Here is a 17,327-nt window from a genome sequence, read left to right on the forward strand (position 1 = left end):
CAGGCACGGTGCTGGAGCTTGGGATTCTCACCTCAGTGCCCACTGCCTCATCCCCACTTCCCGGTTCCCGCCTCCGCCGCCCGCAGCCTGCAGCCCCCACATCGCCCCCGCCCAGGATTTAGCTCCAGCACCCGGTTGCCTCTGCGGCAACCGCTGCCATGGTGATGGATCTCGCGAGAACTGCCACTCGCTACCGCGCAGTTCTCGCGCGATCGGGGAGGTGGGAAGTATCCCGGTCTGGGGGTGGGGGTGCGCCGCACAGCTCCCGTCGCCGTCGCGGCTTCCGGTGCTAGGTGGAGGAAAGGAAGGAGGGAGCTGGGGAGCGGGGCCAGGGGAGCAGCCTTGCCGAAATCGGCGTGGGGGAGTCGGAGGGAGCGGAACCAGTGCCGAGCGGAACCTGCGGGGGCGGAGGCGGTGGCTGTGGCGGCGGAGCTGGGAGCAGGAACAGGTGAGGGGCTGGGGAAGGAAGGCGGGTCCCCGTAGAGGAGAGGCTCGGGGTGGGGGCTGAAGAGACAGACGCCCCCCCCCCCGGCCCCCGGCACTGCCGGCCATGGAGCGGTGTGGTCTTTCCCACCCGAGAGCTCGCGGAGGGGGCGCCGGGCCAGTCTCTCGCCTGCCCCCACATTTGAAGGACGCGGAGCTGCGGTGGGGGTGGGGGGCGCACACAAATTTGTGCTCTGCCTCGCACGCGGGGGCGACCCGGGCTGCAGTTAGGTTCCCCTCGCCTGCAGGAGGTGGGCTTACGGGGGGTCGGGTTTGGGGTGGAGGAACAGTCCAGAGGGAGGTGATGCGGGGGCGGTGATGACTGTTTTGTATCGTTTTCCTGTTAAAGGGCTAGGGAATGCCGCTTTTTCCTATCCTCTCTCCTGCTCCACCTTAGTACTAGGAGACCAGAGCCTTGCTGCAGTGACACCCTGTACTCCCTTCAAGGGGCAGGAGTGCGTAGGGGGTTTAGGCATCAGTTTGCCAGGCAAGCTAGTGGGGTACCCCAGGGGCACTATTCCGGTAGAGGTTGCGCTTTGAGTCTTGGGAACTGCACGTTGGGAAGAGGGCAGCAGGTGGGGAGCGGGCGGAGGAGGGGGGGGGATCAGATCTTTGCTTGGAGAGCAGAGGTGGTGCCTTCCTGCCCCAGGCAAAGCGGGGGCGGTCTCACAGGAGGAGGGAGCAGCTTGTCGCTGGCTCTGAGTTTGTGTCTTCCAATCCACATTCTTCTTTAGGAAGTACCAGGATTCCCGGAACAGAAAATGGAGCCATTGCTTACACCAATGTTTGAGGGAAGGAGGGGGAGGTGGAGTTCCCTGTTAACCCGGGCCACTTGCATAGCAAAGTGATAGCTCCTCTTTTGGGGGAGTTCCCTTCTTTCTGGGTTTTATTACAGCCGGTCTTCCTCTGGTCAGGCCAGGAGGAGTGTGGTATGTGGTCAGGAATGAGAAGAAATAGTGAGGTCATCCAGTTGAGGGAGAAGCGTAACTCAAAACCTACCTCAGTGCTGTTGGATTGGGTCACCCCTGGTCTATGGCATGAAAGTTTTATGGCTAGGAGATCTGCTGCAGGAGTCTGATTGCTTGGTAAGTGTAACAGGAAAGAATCTAGTCTCTGTATACTTTTCTCCACTGGCCTTAATCAGGTGGTGACCATCTTTGCTGCCATTTTGTCTTGAGCTTCTCGGGGTAAGTGTCTCCACTTAATATGACTGAAGTGGAGCAGTGAATTGGGTTTTGCCCATTAGACCTGAGTTTGAATAACATGTCTCTGAAAGCTCATTTTAAGGAAGAAACTGATCCACAGAGGTCACCTTTTCACAGAATGAATCATTGACCTTGGATTTAGCTGGGAAGGGCCCCCTGTGTATCACACATTTACATGCTTCCTGCCTCCCAGCATAGAAGAATTACTTATTATTATTACTTTAAAGATTTTATTTGTTAGAAAGAGAGAAAGCATGAGCAGGGGTAGAGACAGAGGGAGAAGCAGGTTCCCTGCTGAGCAGAGTGTCTGATGCAGGGCTTGATCTCAGGACCCTGGGATCATGACCTGAGCCGAAGGCAGCCAGTTAACCAACTGAGCCACCCAGGCGCCCCACAGCATAGAATTATTACCTTGCATCATCAAAAATTTTATGTGTAAGTCTTGTTTTTCCAAGAGGTGAGACACTTTGATTGGAGGGATTGGATTTTATGTTGTATCTCCCACAGTGCCTAACACGAACAGTAGGCCCTCAGGATGAATACAGGATGTGGATGGAGAGAACCCAACGAGCTTTTGGATTAAAGTTTAAGGAAAGAGAAAAAGGTGATTTGGCTGTCAGGGAGAATACCTGGAGATAGCTGAGTGAGGGTACAAAGGCCCTTAGGCATTGTAATTAAGAAATCTTGGTCTCTCCACCTTTCTAAGAGGCACAGTACAGACATGGATAATGGAAACTAAGACCCATAAAGAAAAATATTAGTAGAACACAAAGTCATTATTTATCTGAAATCCCAGATCTCCTGCTTCCCCATCATGGGCAAAGGGTTCTCCATCAGATGTTAAGTCCTTCAGAGTATTGTCAAAATTGAAATTGTGGAGATGACGGAGGAGAGAGCCAATGTATGTATGTAGTGCCTGGCACAGAACTGGTGCCAGTGAATGGTAGCTGCTATTATTAAACTGAATGTAATATAAAGGAGGGGTGACAGCAGGCTGGAAAGAGTGGAAGTGAAGTCTCAAGTGCACAGAGGATCATATTGTGTGTGTTCATTTTTGCTGCTCTCTTTTGCCCTGGAGTCATAATAAGAGGAAATGGACTCAGAGGGTAGTGGGTGGGATTTGTTGCTTGAAGGAGGAACTTCTTTAAAACCAGGTTTGTTAAAGCTGAGTAAATAACAGGGAAATTGTGGAATCTGCTTCCCCATACACCTTTAAGAATGGATGCCAAGCAGCCCAAGACTCAAAGCATATCACCGTTTTTGGCTCTCCTCAGCATTTTTGTTGTGGGTCAGTTTAGAGGCAATATGTTGTGGTTTTTCAGAGGTGGACCTTGGAATCAGACAAAATTGGGTTCACATCCTGCCTCTGCTAATTACTAGTTTTATGAGTTTGGTGAAATTACTTGTCCTCCCTTAGCTTCATTTTCCTCATCAGTAAAGAACATGATAATGATAGTGCCTACTTCATAGTATTGGCATGTGAATTAAATGAGATAATCTATGTAAAGTGCTTAGTACCATACAAAGCACATAGTAAGCCCCAAATAAATGTTAGTTGCTATTAATAATCTTCATCATAATAGTAATAATAATATGAGCACTCAGGGCTGCCTTAAAGGAGAGGAGGTTGACAGAAGAATAACTTGCCGCCTGTGTAGAGGGATGATTGTTACCATGACTTTCTTTGCTGGTCGTAGGCTTATGAGCAATGAAATCTTTTTTCAGCATCAGCTTCACAGAGGCAGCTCCTGCTGCCTGAGTGGGAGGTGAAGCTGGAGCAAGGCAGGGGCCCTGAACCATCAACTTGGATGCAGGGTAAGGACGTGGGGGCTCGAGAATAGTGTTCATGTTAGAAAGTCAGCATGAGGGCTGCTGCCTGGGTGACTCAGGGTTAAGCCTCTGCCTTTGGCTCGGGTCATGATCTCAGGGTCCTGGGATCGAGCCCCACTTTGGGCTCTCTGCCCAGCGGGGAGCCTTCTTTGCCCTCTCTCTCTGCCTGCCTCTCTGCCTACTTGTGATCTCTCTCTCTCTCTGTCAAATAAATAAATAAAATCTTAAAAAAAAAAAAGGAAAGTCAGCATGATTGAAGTAATGGTTGACTCTTTAGTACAAGAGCACTCTAATTAACCTAGGTTAGGGATTTAAATTCCTGGGTCCCTTTACCTTAGGTCTCACTCAGTATTTCAGCATCCTCCATTTCCTGGGCCACTCTTTTCATTTAGTCATATCTCCTTTAAATGTCTGCCTCTGAGTATGTTTCAGAATGTACTGTATTAAGGCCCAGAGTTGTGATGACTGTGTAATTCTATCTGCTATACCTTTTCAGCATCTGTCACAAATACAGGTAGAGTGCTAGGAAAGCTTTTTTTTTTTTTTTTTAAACATATAATATATTTTTATCCCCAGGGGTACAGGTCTGTGAATTGCCAGGTTTACACATTTCACAGCACTCACCATAGCACATACCCTCCCCAATGTCCATAACGCCACCCCCCTCCTCCCAACCCCCCTTCCCCCATCAACCCTCAGTTTGTTTTGTGAGATTAAGTAGGAAAGCTTTTTGATACTGAAAAGACGTGGGGAGCATTCGGAAGTTCCACAGATGTTTGAAGGCTTGCATTATAGTCTGGGAAAGACCTGATTGAGGTAGGGATTCCATGAACGTTTTAGAGCTTTGCATAGGACTTTTACAAAGGATCTGCTGTGCCATATGGACCAGAAGGGACATGGCTTGGGATTTCATGGATCCACCGTTATCATTATCACCATATTCCTGAAGAAAGGTGAGATGACTGGGTGTAGCAGATTTCATCCTACACTTTAGCTCTTCCATTACTGATGAGAGCTTGGTATAACCCTTCCTTTATGAGCTTTTACACTAGAGCATCAGGCATGGATGTTTAAACTTTAGCATGATTTAGGATGCAGGAGAACATCTGCTCTTTGTTGTAGTGGTTTTTAACCCCCCTCTAACTCTTCTGTTAAAAGCAATTAAACCTTACCTTATATAAAGTCTTATTTGAAGTCTGATATGTTACGTGGATAAAAATGGGCTGCTCTGGTGGTGGTGTAGAGGGGAGGAGCATAATTAGAGCCTCTTATATAGTACCCCCATCCCCAAGCCTATGAATCCCATCTAAGGAACCCTAGAGCTATGAGAACATAGCAACCATTTCTCGAGTTTGTCAGATACAAGAAAAGGATCAGGGATCACCTATAGAACACTGTCTTCCTCAAGCTCAGAAATATTTTACCACCATCAGTAGAACCATACTCCTCAAAAGCAAACATGTTAGTCACTAGCTACAGATTAGTCATGGTGCTGGGGACATGAAACATGAATAAGGCTTGGTCCCTGCTGACAAGGGGCTCATAGTTTAGTGAAGTAATTCCTCAACCTTTTGTCATCATGGCATAAACAGAAAATGGTAATAGTGAGACAGACCTAGTTCTTGCAGCCTGAGATGACTGGCCCTTGAGCCGTAGCCACCTTAAGCCCTGCCTAGCCATCCAGTACTGATGGGATGTATGACAGACCTGTAATGCATTAAAGGCACATTATTTGGGAACTTTTAGCTCTGGAAAGCAAAACAGACAAATATGAATAAAACATACTAAATCCTAGAGTAGGAGTGTTTGAGGTGCTAAGGGGTAATCAGTAACTGTTATTCCCCAAGCTAGTCAGTTTCCTGTTTTCTGAATCTTTAGATTGCTCTGTAATGGTGGGCCTTGTCTAAACCATAGCGTCCTCTATCATCTGTTCACCGGCAGCTCCATTTTGACCTGTGAAGTGGGAGCCAGATTGGGGCAACATTTATTAGGGCTTTAGGATGAGGATGACTACTTGTGGAATTTCAGTGCTTTTGTAAATTAAGAAAGCATAGTGAAACATCAAAATAGTAGAATCCACAGGATTTAACGACTGATTAAATATAGGAAGGAAGAGTAAATGAGTCAAAGATGATTCCCAGGTTTCTGGCTTGGGTGAACTGGTGGCACTTCTTTAGCCAAGAAGTACAAGAGGAATAGATCTGAGATTGAAGGTATTTGTTTTTATTTTTTATTTTTTGTGTTTGTTTTTAAAGATTTTATTTATTTGACAGAGACAGGGAGAGAGGGAACACAAGTAGGGGGAGTGGGAGAGGGAGAAGCAGTCTCCCCGCCAAGCAGGGAGACCGATGAAGGACTCAATCCCAAGACAGTGGGATCATGACCTGAGCTGAAGGCAGATGCTTAATGACTGAGCCATCAAGGCGCCCCTATTCTTTGTATTTTTGAAAGATTTTATTTATTTGAGAGAGACAGCATGAGGATGAGCAAAGGGGGAGGAGGCAGAGGGAGAGGGAGAAACAGACTGCCCGCTGATCAGGGAGCCCAGTGCTCCCTGGGCTGATCCCAGGACCCTGAGATCATGAGCTGAGTAGAAGGCAGATGCTTAATCGACTGAGCCACTCAAATGCCCCAAAGATATATTTTTTTAGATTAAACTTGGATTTTGAGGTGCTAAGGTATGAGCTCAGGAGAAAGTCTGGGCTGGGTATTTGGGAATCATCTGCGCAGATAGTAACTGAAGCCATAAGAGAAACCAAGATCCAGGATGACAGCACTTAACTGGCTATCTACCCAAAGAGCCATTCTTCCCCTTCCTGCTTCTAACAGAACCCCAATCTGTTCAGATATTGGGGGGGGGGCATAAAGATACCCTTCCCCAGCCCTAAGGGATGTGGGCATTCCATTTCCCTTGCCAGTGACTGAGTCACAAATGGTCATGTGCTAATTCTAGCCAATAAGATATGAGCAATGTCTACTGGGAGCTTCTGAGGAAGTTTTCCTCAATCTTAAAAAAAAAAAAGACATATGGCAACATTCTCTTGTCTGACTTTAGATGTTTATGTAGAAGAGTGAGATGCTGGAGTGATTCTGAGAGCATGAAGAGACAGACATAAGAACTCTAGGATGTCAGAGCAGAAAAATGGAGAAAATTTGGGTCCTTAATAATGCTGTCAAGCTGGTAGATTAAAAAGCCAAGTGTTGGGCTCCTGGGTGGCTCAGTGGGTTAAGCCTCTGCCTTCGGCTCAGGTCATGATCTTAGGGTCCTGGGATTGAGCCCCATATCAGGCTCTCTGCTCAGTGGGGAGTCTGCTTCCCCCTCTCTCTCTGCCCGCGTCTCTGCCTACTTGTGATCTCTCTCTGTCAAATAAATAAATAAAATCTTAAAAAAAAACAAACAACCCAAGTGTTCTAGCTCTAGATTTTTTTGTGTATATGTATGTGTGTAGGGGATTATATATAACACAATTTACCATTTTGACCATTTTTAAGTGCACAGTTGAGTGGCATTAAGTACATTCACACTGTTGTGCAACCATCGCCACCATCTATCTTCAGAACTTTTTCATCTTCCCAAACTGGAGCTCTGTAATTGTTCTTTTTTTTTTTTTAAGATTTTATTTATTTATTTGACACACACACACACACACACACACACACACACACAGTGAGAGAGGGAACACAAGCAGGGGGAGTTGGAGGGGGGAGAAGCAGGCTTCCCGCTGAGCAGGGAGCCCGATGCTGGACTCTATCCCAGGACCCTGGGATCATGACCTGAGCCGAAGGCAGATGCTTAACCCACTGAGCCGCCCAGGTGCCCCAAGAAACTCTGTAATTGTTAAATAATAACCTGCATTTCTCCTACCTCCAACTCCTGGCAACCACCATTCTACTTCTATCTCTATGAATTTGACTATTCTAGATGCTTCACATATATGGAATCATACAATTTTGTCCTTTTGTGTCTGGCTTATTTTACTTAGACTTCAAGCTATACGCTTTAATAAATTTACTTGTCGTTGAAGCCCCAGGTGTGTCTTTTGTCTTTTGCAACTGATGCTATTCTAACTGATATATCTAGCGTGAGTCAGTACAGTGGGACAGGAGAAAAGGCCAAAGGCAGAAACTTGGGGCACATCAACATTTAAAGCAGTGGGCAAAAAATGAAGGCCAGGAAGGAGAATAAGAAGCAACCAGAGTGGCCAAAAGGACATCAAGACAGTAAGACAGCATAGATACCAATGAGGAAAAAACCTTAAAAACAAAAACAAAAACAGGGGCACCTGGGGGGCTCAGTGGGTTAAAGCCTCTGCCTTCGGCTCAGGTCATGATCTCAGGGTCCTGGGATTGAGCCCTGTATAGGGCTCTCTGCTCAGCAGGGAGCCTGCTTTCCCCCTCTCTGTCTCTGCCTGCCTCTCTGCCTACTTGTTATCTCTCAATAAATAAAATATTTGAAAAACAAACAAAAACAAAGGGCAGGAAGGTCAAAGGCTGTAGAAAGGGCAAATTATAAGACCTGAAAGGGGCACCTAAGTGGCTCAGTGGGTTAAGTCTGACTCTTGGTTTCAGCTCAGGTCATGATCTCAGGGTTGAGATTGAGCTCCACTGCAGCTCCACACTCAGTGTGGAAACTGCTTGAGATTCTTTCCCCTCCCTCCCCCTCTGCTTCCTCCCCCATCCTCCTGTTCCCTCACACACCCTCACTCTCAAATAAACAGACAAATAAATAAAATCTTAAAAAGCCTGAGAGATGCCTGTTAGACTTAGCTACTAGACAGTTGATGATATTCTTAAAAATTAAAACATATCTAATTAAAATTAGGCTCTGCTTAACTCAATTAACGGTGTTTAGGCTCAGGCCAGAATCATGCCAGTTTTCCTTCTAGTCTGAGATGACTTTAGTACAGAAGAACCTGAAAGGAGGCCACATTATCAAGAAAAGAAGGATCGAACTTGCCCTGTCTGCTTAGAGAGACCCAAGCACCTGGGAAGGGTCTGGTTTTTCCCATGGACAGCCCTTTTCCTGTGGACAACCAGCAAGTGAGTCAGAACAGAGAATCTGGTCTGTTTCAGAATACATGGCCAGATAAAAAAGTGATGAGATAAAAACTAGACTCATTTGTTTCTTTGGAACATTCCATGGCACTGCCCTCTAACCAAAGCTGCCCTATTCTTAGAAACTGACTAGCTTACAACCATTCCATCTCCTGATATTCCATGGCTCTTCCAATGCCTACAACTATAGCCTTGAATATTCAGAACACGATGTTTTTTTTTTTAATTATTTTTTATTCTTTTTTTAAAAAAATGATTTTATTTACTTGAGAGAGAGAGAGCAAGAGAGCCTGCGCATGCACAAAGCTGGGTACGGTGGTGGTGGGGAGAAAGCAGACTCCCCACTGAGCAGGGAGCTCAATGTAAGGTTCAATCCCAGAACTCCAGGATCATGACCTGAGCCTAAGGCAGTCGCTTAACTGACTGAGCCACCTAGGTGCCCTGTTTTGGTGTTTCAAATCTGTCGTTTTGTTTTTATTGCCATCTGTGGTTAAGAACTTTTGATTTCTCAGCTGTATTACTGTACCTCCCACATGGGCTCTCTTCCTCAAGTCTTTTCTCCTTTTAATTTATACCCTAAATGAATGTCAGAATGGTCCTTTTTTTTTTTTTTTTTTTTTTTTAAAGCAAGCTTTAGACCCAGCATGGGGCTTGAACTCACAACTGTGAGATCAAGAGTTGCATCCTTGGGGCGCCAGGGTGGCTCAGTGGATTGGGCCTCTGCCTTCGGTTCAGGTCATGATCTCAGGGTCCTGGGATTGAGCCCCACATCGGGCTCCCTGCTCAGCAGGGAGCCTGCTGTCCACCCATCCCCCCACGCCTGCCTCTTTGCCTACCTGTGATCTCTGTCAAATAAATAAATAAAATCTTTAAAAAAAAAAAAAGTTGCATCCTCTACTGACTGAGTCAGCTAGGTACTCAGAAAGAATGGTCTTCCTAAAGCACATACTTGATCATGTTACTCAGTGTGGCCTTTAAGGCCCTTCATGATCTAGTCCCTTCTTATCTCTCCATTGTGGTCACTTCCTTTTACTCACAATGTGGCACCCAAATAAACTGACTCCAACTGCACCTGGTTTGGCTAGTAAAAAGTGCTGTCTCTAATTCAAGTCTTTATGCCTTTGACACACTGTTCCTCACCCCCACTGCCTCTTCTTTATTGTTTGATTACTTCCTATTCTGTTGGGAGTCAGCTCAAGGGTGACCTGAGAATCATGTCTGAGAATTGCCCTTTAGCCCTCAGTCTTGATGAACTGCTCTAGTTTTCTGTCCCCATAATACTATGTGCTTATTCTACACTTAACCCTCAGGCTGTTCTGTAATTCTCTAGTTGCTAGTCTTTCCCTCTCATTGACTGAGTTTCATGAAGGCAGAAGTTGTCTTCCTCTCTTTATCCCTAGTTATGTATAGTTGATAATTGCTTAGTGAATGGATGAAAGCTGCCATCAGAAGCTATTTCTTGGGTTTGGGAAATCTCTGAGTCCAGTAGAAGTCATTGAGATATTAATCTAGGAGTTCTTGTGTGCTTGTGATTACAGTGCTCTTGAGACAAAAACTTGGAAAGTTTATAGAGGTCACAAGCCAGCTGTGCTAAGGAAACTAAATACGGGCAGAACCTGCTTTTGTTTCCTTATATTTTATTGGGCTGCTCCATTGGCTTTACTAAAAATAGCATCTCTATTAGTGATATCTCAGTGTGAAAATGGTCTGGGAACAAAGCTGCTTTTAGCGCACCCTGCCTGGCAGCAGAGGGTTTGAGAGACCTTAGTCTCCCTTTCCCTGGACCCGGGTAGCCTGAACAGGAGGAAGAGGTGCCAGGTCAGAAGTCCCCTCAGAGGTAGGTGTCATCGGAGACAAGCCTGAGTCAGCCAGCAGAGTTAGGTGGGGGAGTGTTGTGTGTGGCAGAGTGAGTGTGACTTTCAGAATCACCTGGAGAGTAAGGCAGGCCAGGATGGCTGAGCCATCCCAGCAACAGCCTGCCTCTCCTGGGGGGGTGGGAGGACCGGCTCGGGGGCGGTAAGCAGTCATCAGTGAGGACATCCTCAGATGAAGCTTAAATCAGGCAGTGTGCTTGATTGAGCTCCTGCAGTGTTCCACACAGATTGTACTGGAACACACTTTAGGAGCTCTTCTTGTTATTTGTACCAGCTATAACAAAGTTTGTGGCTGTAAAATAGAATGTTGAGATATACTTTTTTGATAATAGGGATATTGCCGTAGCCCATTTTTCATCTGAAGCTACTCATCTTCAGTTTTGACTGCCGATTCTTGGTTTCTCACAGCCCGTGGAACCCTGGCATTTTGCCCTATCGACACAGGAGTGCCATCTGTGGTAGAAGAGAGTAACTAGAGGCTGTGCAGTACATAGGGAAACAGTCCAGGGTTTTTTTTTTTTTTTTTTGCCATGCTGCTTCCCAGAGCTTTTTTAGGAATGCAGTATAGGTGAAAGTGAGGATCGGCTATATAACCCAAGAGGTGTGTTCGTGACGCAAAGCTGTAAGTTGCCACCATCCTCATGGTAGAGACAACATGCTAGCTGGTGATAGGGACAAGGAAGGCCAGGACAAGAGAACCAACATCCACTTGGGAATGCTCATCTGAGTCCAGCTCCTGATTATATTAAAGAGGAGTCATAATGTCCACTAATTTCAAGGCGTGGCGCTGCCGCCAGAGGACATGCAGTGACCCCGTGGGCATTTCATCAGTTATCCATCAGGCCCATTGCATATTCAATGGCAGAAAATGCCACCGATTTTGGTCTTCTAGTTCTTTTGCGGTGTTTCCAAACCAGTCTTGGGGTCAGATACGGTGTGGAAGATGGCCAAGAATTGACAGGATATCAGAAACCAGCTGTGCATTACACAGTGAGACCAAGTACTGCTAGCGCAGAAGAAATGATAGGGACATCCTCAGAGGAGGCTCAAATCGGCCCATGTGCTTAGTTGAACTGCTGTAGAGGGCTTGGTACTTAGAGTTGGGACAGATCCAAAATAAGTAAAAGGCATGGTCCTTGCCCATGGAGAATACAGTTAAACTGTACAGACAGTAAATGTACAGACTTCTGAGAGAGAGAGAAAGCTCCATGAGGTAGTAAGTGCCACATGTCCAGGGACATGCCAGGAAAGAGAAGTAAGTATAACACTGGGATTGGCTTTTGAACCAAGATGTTAGCATATTAGCTTAGCAGAGAAGCAAACCAGAGGACGGTGTGTGCATGTTTTGGGGCGAGGGGTATTTGTCAGCCACTCACAGTTGGTAATCTCTCAGTCAGCAGTTGCTTCATTCATGAGGACAGCAAGATAAATGCGTGGTGTAAATTCAGTTCAAAACCTGGGCCAAAGCCTATTACCAAAGCCTTAAAGCAAAGTATCGTCTGGAGCTGGAGAAGAGGAGACCTGAGTAGGAAACAAGATAAAGACCAGGAAGACTTGGGGAAGGTTTAAATTTCTGGAGGTGAGGGTGGCAGAACCAGAAGTCTGACTACTACAGATTGCCAGGGTTGATGGAATCTGATCTTATTAGCTGGGCAGAGGTACCCTCTTGCTTAGGGATCCTCTGGGATCTGCCTGCCTGGGTGGGTTTAGGCAGGATGGGCAGGGAGGATGGCTAGTGGGCGACTTGGCTGAAGTTGAGCCCTAGGGTTGAGCCAGGTCCTCTCCCTGGGGTGTGAGCCCTCTGGGTCAGGGGCAGGGCTCATCTGAGGAACCTACCAGAAGCACCACGCCTGGCTCATTAGTGGATGTCTGGGAAGGCCTTTGAAGATGAAACACTCCATAAGCACTCATTGTTTCTGTTTTTTGGACAAACTAGTACTTTGGTCTCCAGGGGCTGTCGATCTGGCTCCTCTGTACCAGTCTGGAATTTGCTGCAAACTGAGTAGAGTAGGAAACAAACAAACAAAACTGAAATAGTTTTTGAGAAAACAGCTCAGCTCCCACTAAACCCCCATGCTTTAGCTTGTAAACCAGATTCCTCCCCATCCACCTTTCACATTCTTGGGTTTGGGTGCACTCTGTCTTGACCTGTTCCTTCGCCTGCTGGGTTTGGGGTGTGTGTGTGTGTGCCTCTAGTTCCCAGACTCTGTAGAGAATGCCAGCAGCTGGCATATGGTGATTGCTGAATAAGCTGCCCGCTGACGCATGTCTCCTGCAGGCACAGAGAACTGGCTGGCATGGGCGATTCTGAAGCCCTGTTTCATTGTCTCAGAGATGCATTTCTGTGGCTGTCTTGTGCCATAGAGAAGGGAGGGAAGAGGAGAGGGAATGAGTGACTCTAGGATTCTGTCTTCGGGGGCAATAGGTGGGGTGGGAAGATGGGCATTTTGTAGCTTCATAGTGCTTCTTACTGCCATTTTTGTATTTTCCACAGATCTTAGTTAAGATCCTAGTATGCATCAGGCGTAAGCTTCCAGTCCATCTGAGAGAGCTGCTTAGTAAGGTCAGTATTAGACCCTGGAAGTTTTAGTTCATTTGTTCAACTGCTGTGTACCAGGCCCTCACTATTGAAGCTACTGGGAACACAGCAGTGAATAAAGTAGATAAGGAGCCGACATTGTAGTAGGAGAAAAATAGTACAGCAAGAAACAAATATGTGATGTATCCAGTGGTGCTAAATGCTATGAAGAAAAATGTGGGATAAATGGGGTGAAGAGTGATGTGTGTGTGTTAGAAGTGGTTGTGGAGGGCCTCCTTAATAAGGTGATCCTCCAGTGGATACCTGAAGGAAGTGAGGGGATACTCTGTGAAGGTTCTCTGGGAGAGGAACATTCAGGGCAGAGCAAATAGCAAGCTTTGAGGCAGGAAAGTGTTGGGAAACTGAAATGGAGTAAGCCAAGGGAAAAGTAGTAGGAGAGAAGCAGGGTAATGCAGATCGTGCAGGACCTGGTAAGCCACGGTATGGCTTTGGATTTTACTGAAAGGAAGATAAGAAGCCAAGAGAGGGTTTTGAACAGAGAAGCAGCATGACCTGATTTTGGTGTTAAAAGTAGTCTGGCTGCTGTATGGGGAATAGACTGAAGGGGGTTAGGGAGAAGGCAGGGAGTGAGGTGGCTGCCTCATTGCAGGTGAGAATGTGGAGGAGCTCTCCTTGGATAGGCCACGGTGAGCCTGGGAGTGAGGGTTAGCCTAGGTGCTCCGTTGTATGAATAGGGCACAACTTGACCTTATTTCTTCCTGATTAATTATGGTATGTGGAAGGAGGGTGGAATTGTAGGCATATAGAAAGGGAAGAAGTGGGGTCTCTTGATTGAGCATGGACCTTGGGAACCTGACAAGCCTGAACTTTGTCAGGGGTCACAAAGAGCCACTCCTCATTCCGCTCCTTCCTCTTTCAGCCTTGCCAGGAGTCTCAGGGTAAGTTTGGGGGAGGGAGGGGCATTCATGGTCTTGCAAGGCTTGTATGGTATAGAGTGAGAGAATTGAAGGGACTTCAGAAGTCATCTAGTTCAATCCCCTCCATTTATAGGGGCAGATATGGATAGGGAGAAAAGCTCATCCAAAGTCCCACAGGTACATTGTGGCAGAACAGGTGTCCTGAGTGTTCACGGCTTTGTTTCTGCTCCCAAAGACTCAGGATGTGTCTGAGTGGGACTTGATCTTCATAGCTTGTTATAAATTTCAGCCATGACTTTGACAAATCCCATTTACATGAAATCCTGACTAGCAGATGGTGGTAATGAATGTGTCTCTTTGCCTAGGATCGTGTTCTCCATACCAGGGCCCGGGCCAAAACCAGACTGCCACTCCTGCACTTGAGCCCTCCTGTCCTCAGAAAGTGGTTGCTGTGATCATGGGTAATATCTTCGGAAACCTTCTGAAGAGCCTGATTGGGAAGAAGGAGATGCGCATTCTGATGGTGGGCTTGGATGCTGCAGGGAAGACCACCATCCTGTATAAGCTGAAACTGGGCGAGATCGTCACCACCATCCCCACCATTGGTAAGGGCACAGCTTAGATGGAGGCTTTCATGCCAACAGCTGGGCCAGGCAAGGGCCTATTCCTAGATCCCCCACCTGGCCACCAGGCAAGTCCATGCAACTTGGGGGGATTCAGGGAAGGATGGTTATTTAGCTTACTAGCAGGTGCTGGGGCTGCCGTTTTCCCACCTCCCCAGGCCCTCTCTGATGCGGGAACTTCCGCAGCCTGGCACTGAACAGTTGCCCTCAGGCACTGAGCTGGTTTGTTCTCTGTGTTGTTTAGAAAGCGGGTGAAAGGCTTTGATGTTCCTGCCAGAGGCCAGGAGTTGTTTCAGTTTAGATCCTCAGTGGCCCTGATCCTGGTTAAGACCTGCCTGTGCGAGGGAGAACGTTTGCCTTCCAGATGGGGCTCCAGATCGTCTTTGTCCACTGGTTCTGCATTTGGGCCTCCGGGACTAGAGCTCACTTTTCCCTCACTGTGTTTCCCAAGGCCTACATTTTAGCTGCGGCAGACTGTGATGGCTGAGGTACAGGAGTGGGGCTGAGTCATTTCTTTGCAGGAGGGAGAGGCAAAGACAGAATGAGTGGAGGTTAGCTTACGTTACCAAGGGGATTGTGAACCTCCTGGCTGGCCCTCTTGGTCCTCTTCCATTTTTTCTCTAGGGTTTTCTTTTTGGCCTTTAGGCTACTAGGTCAGGGGATACTAGGCCTGAGGAAGCCTTAGTTTTCTTTCCTTTGCTAGGATCAGAGCTGTGCTGGGGGAAACAGAACAAACCACTGGGGTATTGTTTGCAGGGGTATTGTCCACTGCCATTGTCTGTTTTTTCCAAAGGGTTCAACGTGGAGACAGTGGAGTACAAGAATATCAGCTTCACAGTTTGGGATGTGGGTGGCCAGGACAAGATTCGACCTCTCTGGAGACACTACTTCCAGAACACCCAAGGTACGGCATACGAATTGCCCAGCTGGACATGGGTTGGTTTGGTGTGAGCAGAAGGTGTGGCCGTCATTCTTGGTTTTGGCCAACCAGTCCTCACCCTGCCGCAGCTCCTAGAGGTGGGAGAACAGGAGGAAAGGGAGCACATATTTGGAGGTGTACGGAGGGTGGTGTTGGCATTTGGTTGTAGGGATGAGGGGAGTTCATCTGCTGTCTTACGCAGCCCATGCTCTGCCTCCCTAGGCTTAATATTTGTGGTCGACAGTAATGATCGGGAGCGAGTAAATGAGGCCCGGGAGGAGCTTATGCGGATGCTGGCGGAGGATGAGCTCCGGGATGCGGTACTCCTTGTCTTTGCAAACAAACAGGTGAGACTTCTCCCCACCTGTGGATCTGAGAGAGGTCAGCCTGGCTATGGAAGTCATGGGTGTTGGGGCTCATTGTAGGGGAAGCCCTGTGACTGTGTTGTGAGTTTTGGAAGTGGGGGAAATATGATTACCTGGCTTATTGATGTTCCTCTTCTTGTCCCCTACCCAGCTTTAGTCAGCAACACTTCTGTCCTCAGGGATTGGGGTGGGAGATACCTTAGATCCCTCCTTCATCTTCCCTGTTGCAACTGCCCTCACTCCTGCAGTTAGACAGACCTGATTCTTTGTCCCATCTGAATCACCTCTTCACTTCCCTACCAACCCCATATTTGGTTTGCAGCTCCCCAGTGGAATGACCTTTAGCGCTTAGATCTATGGTTCTGGGATGATTAAATCCAAAGCAGCTTTTTCGGACCTGGGTTCTGGTACCTACAATGCCGGAGGAGGAGAGGGTGCTGGTACACATTGCTTTGGTAGATTGGTGCTCTAGAAGCCTTTGAAAGATCCTGAGCCTCCTTTTTGTGTGTCTCCCTCGTGCTCCAGGATTTGCCTAATGCTATGAACGCTGCTGAGATCACAGACAAGTTGGGCCTGCATTCCCTGCGTCACCGCAACTGGTACATTCAGGCCACCTGTGCCACCAGCGGGGACGGGCTGTACGAAGGCCTGGACTGGCTGGCCAATCAGCTCAAAAACAAGAAGTGAGAGCCAGACAGCCCTATCCGACCACCCCCCCTCCCCCCGACGCACCTACTGTCTCCCTGCCCCAGCCCTGCCCCTTCCTTCCCGTTGCCAGTGTGGCCAGGGCCCTGGGTATCATGTCCGCATGCCCAACAAGAGCCTTGCCCCCTGCCTCCCCTCCACTCCCCTGTCCATGACCAGTCCCCAGTTGCTGTCCTGATGATGAATCATTCCAATTTATCGGATTTAAAACAAAAACAAGGTTGTTATGGTTTCATGGGTGGCCCCCCCCCCATCCTCTGGGGTTTGGGAGGGGGGGTGGGGTGGGGTATTCTCTCCGTTGGCTTCGTTTGGCTCTGGTTGCTGTGCTCTTGGCACCTCGGTCCCTTCCCGCTCCCCACAGCTTCCTCTCCTACTCCCCATCTTCCTTTCCTTTGCCCCTCTTTTCCTGTTCTACATGGAAATTGCACGGGCCTCTCTGTGTGTGCGTGCGTGGGTGCGCGTGTATATACGTGTATAGAGAGATGTATATGCAGGGGGAAGGGTGGAGGGGTGGGGTGAGACTCGGTGCTGGGGGCCAGGTCACACTGCCCACTCCAGTCTATCATTTGCCCCTCCCGTGCTGGTGAGATAAAGGGAAGAAGGTAGAGGGAAGGCTGCCGCAGTCTTGCACTGGTTCCTCTCCTCTCTGCGGGTAGGTTTTTCCAGATGATAGGACGGGTGATGGATTTTCCACCACCGTCTTCCTTGTACCCCTCTCTCCACCCCGTTCAGGGCAGGGGGTGGTGTTTATAGCTAGATGACTGTTCCCAAGGAGATGCCATTCTGCCCTGCCTTGTCAGTGGGAAGGAGAG

The 17,327-nt window shown here is 47.9% G+C and overlaps 1 protein-coding gene across 1 annotated transcript; it reads left to right on the top strand.

Annotated features, from left to right (window-relative positions):
• The first annotated feature begins 341 nt into the window (after positions 1 to 341).
• Positions 342 to 16,734, top strand: ARF3 (ADP ribosylation factor 3). The gene is made up of 5 exons (XM_032876895.1): positions 342 to 448; positions 14,269 to 14,508; positions 15,320 to 15,430; positions 15,668 to 15,792; positions 16,336 to 16,734. Exons 2-5 carry the CDS (start codon positions 14,361 to 14,363, stop codon positions 16,495 to 16,497), a joined length of 546 nt encoding a protein of 181 aa, XP_032732786.1. The 5' UTR covers positions 342 to 448; positions 14,269 to 14,360; the 3' UTR covers positions 16,498 to 16,734.
• The last annotated feature ends 593 nt before the right edge of the window (positions 16,735 to 17,327 follow it).

The sequence above is a fragment of the Lontra canadensis genome, unplaced genomic scaffold, assembly GCF_010015895.1.
Source record: "Lontra canadensis isolate GAN:19392208 unplaced genomic scaffold, GSC_riverotter_1.0 scaffold59, whole genome shotgun sequence".
Lineage (NCBI taxonomy): Eukaryota > Metazoa > Chordata > Mammalia > Carnivora > Mustelidae > Lontra > Lontra canadensis.

What these genes read in the sequence shown, in the direction of transcription:
- ARF3 (XM_032876895.1), top strand. Translation starts at nt 14,361, where the DNA reads ATGGGTAATATCTTCGGAAACCTTCTGAAGAGCCTGATTGGGAAGAAG. An exon ending in CACCACCATCCCCACCATTG is followed by an intron (nt 14,509 to 15,319) that starts GTAAGGGCACAG and finishes TTTTTTCCAAAG; the next exon opens with GGTTCAACGTGGAGACAGTG. An exon ending in TTGTCTTTGCAAACAAACAG is followed by an intron (nt 15,793 to 16,335) that starts GTGAGACTTCTC and finishes CTCGTGCTCCAG; the next exon opens with GATTTGCCTAATGCTATGAA.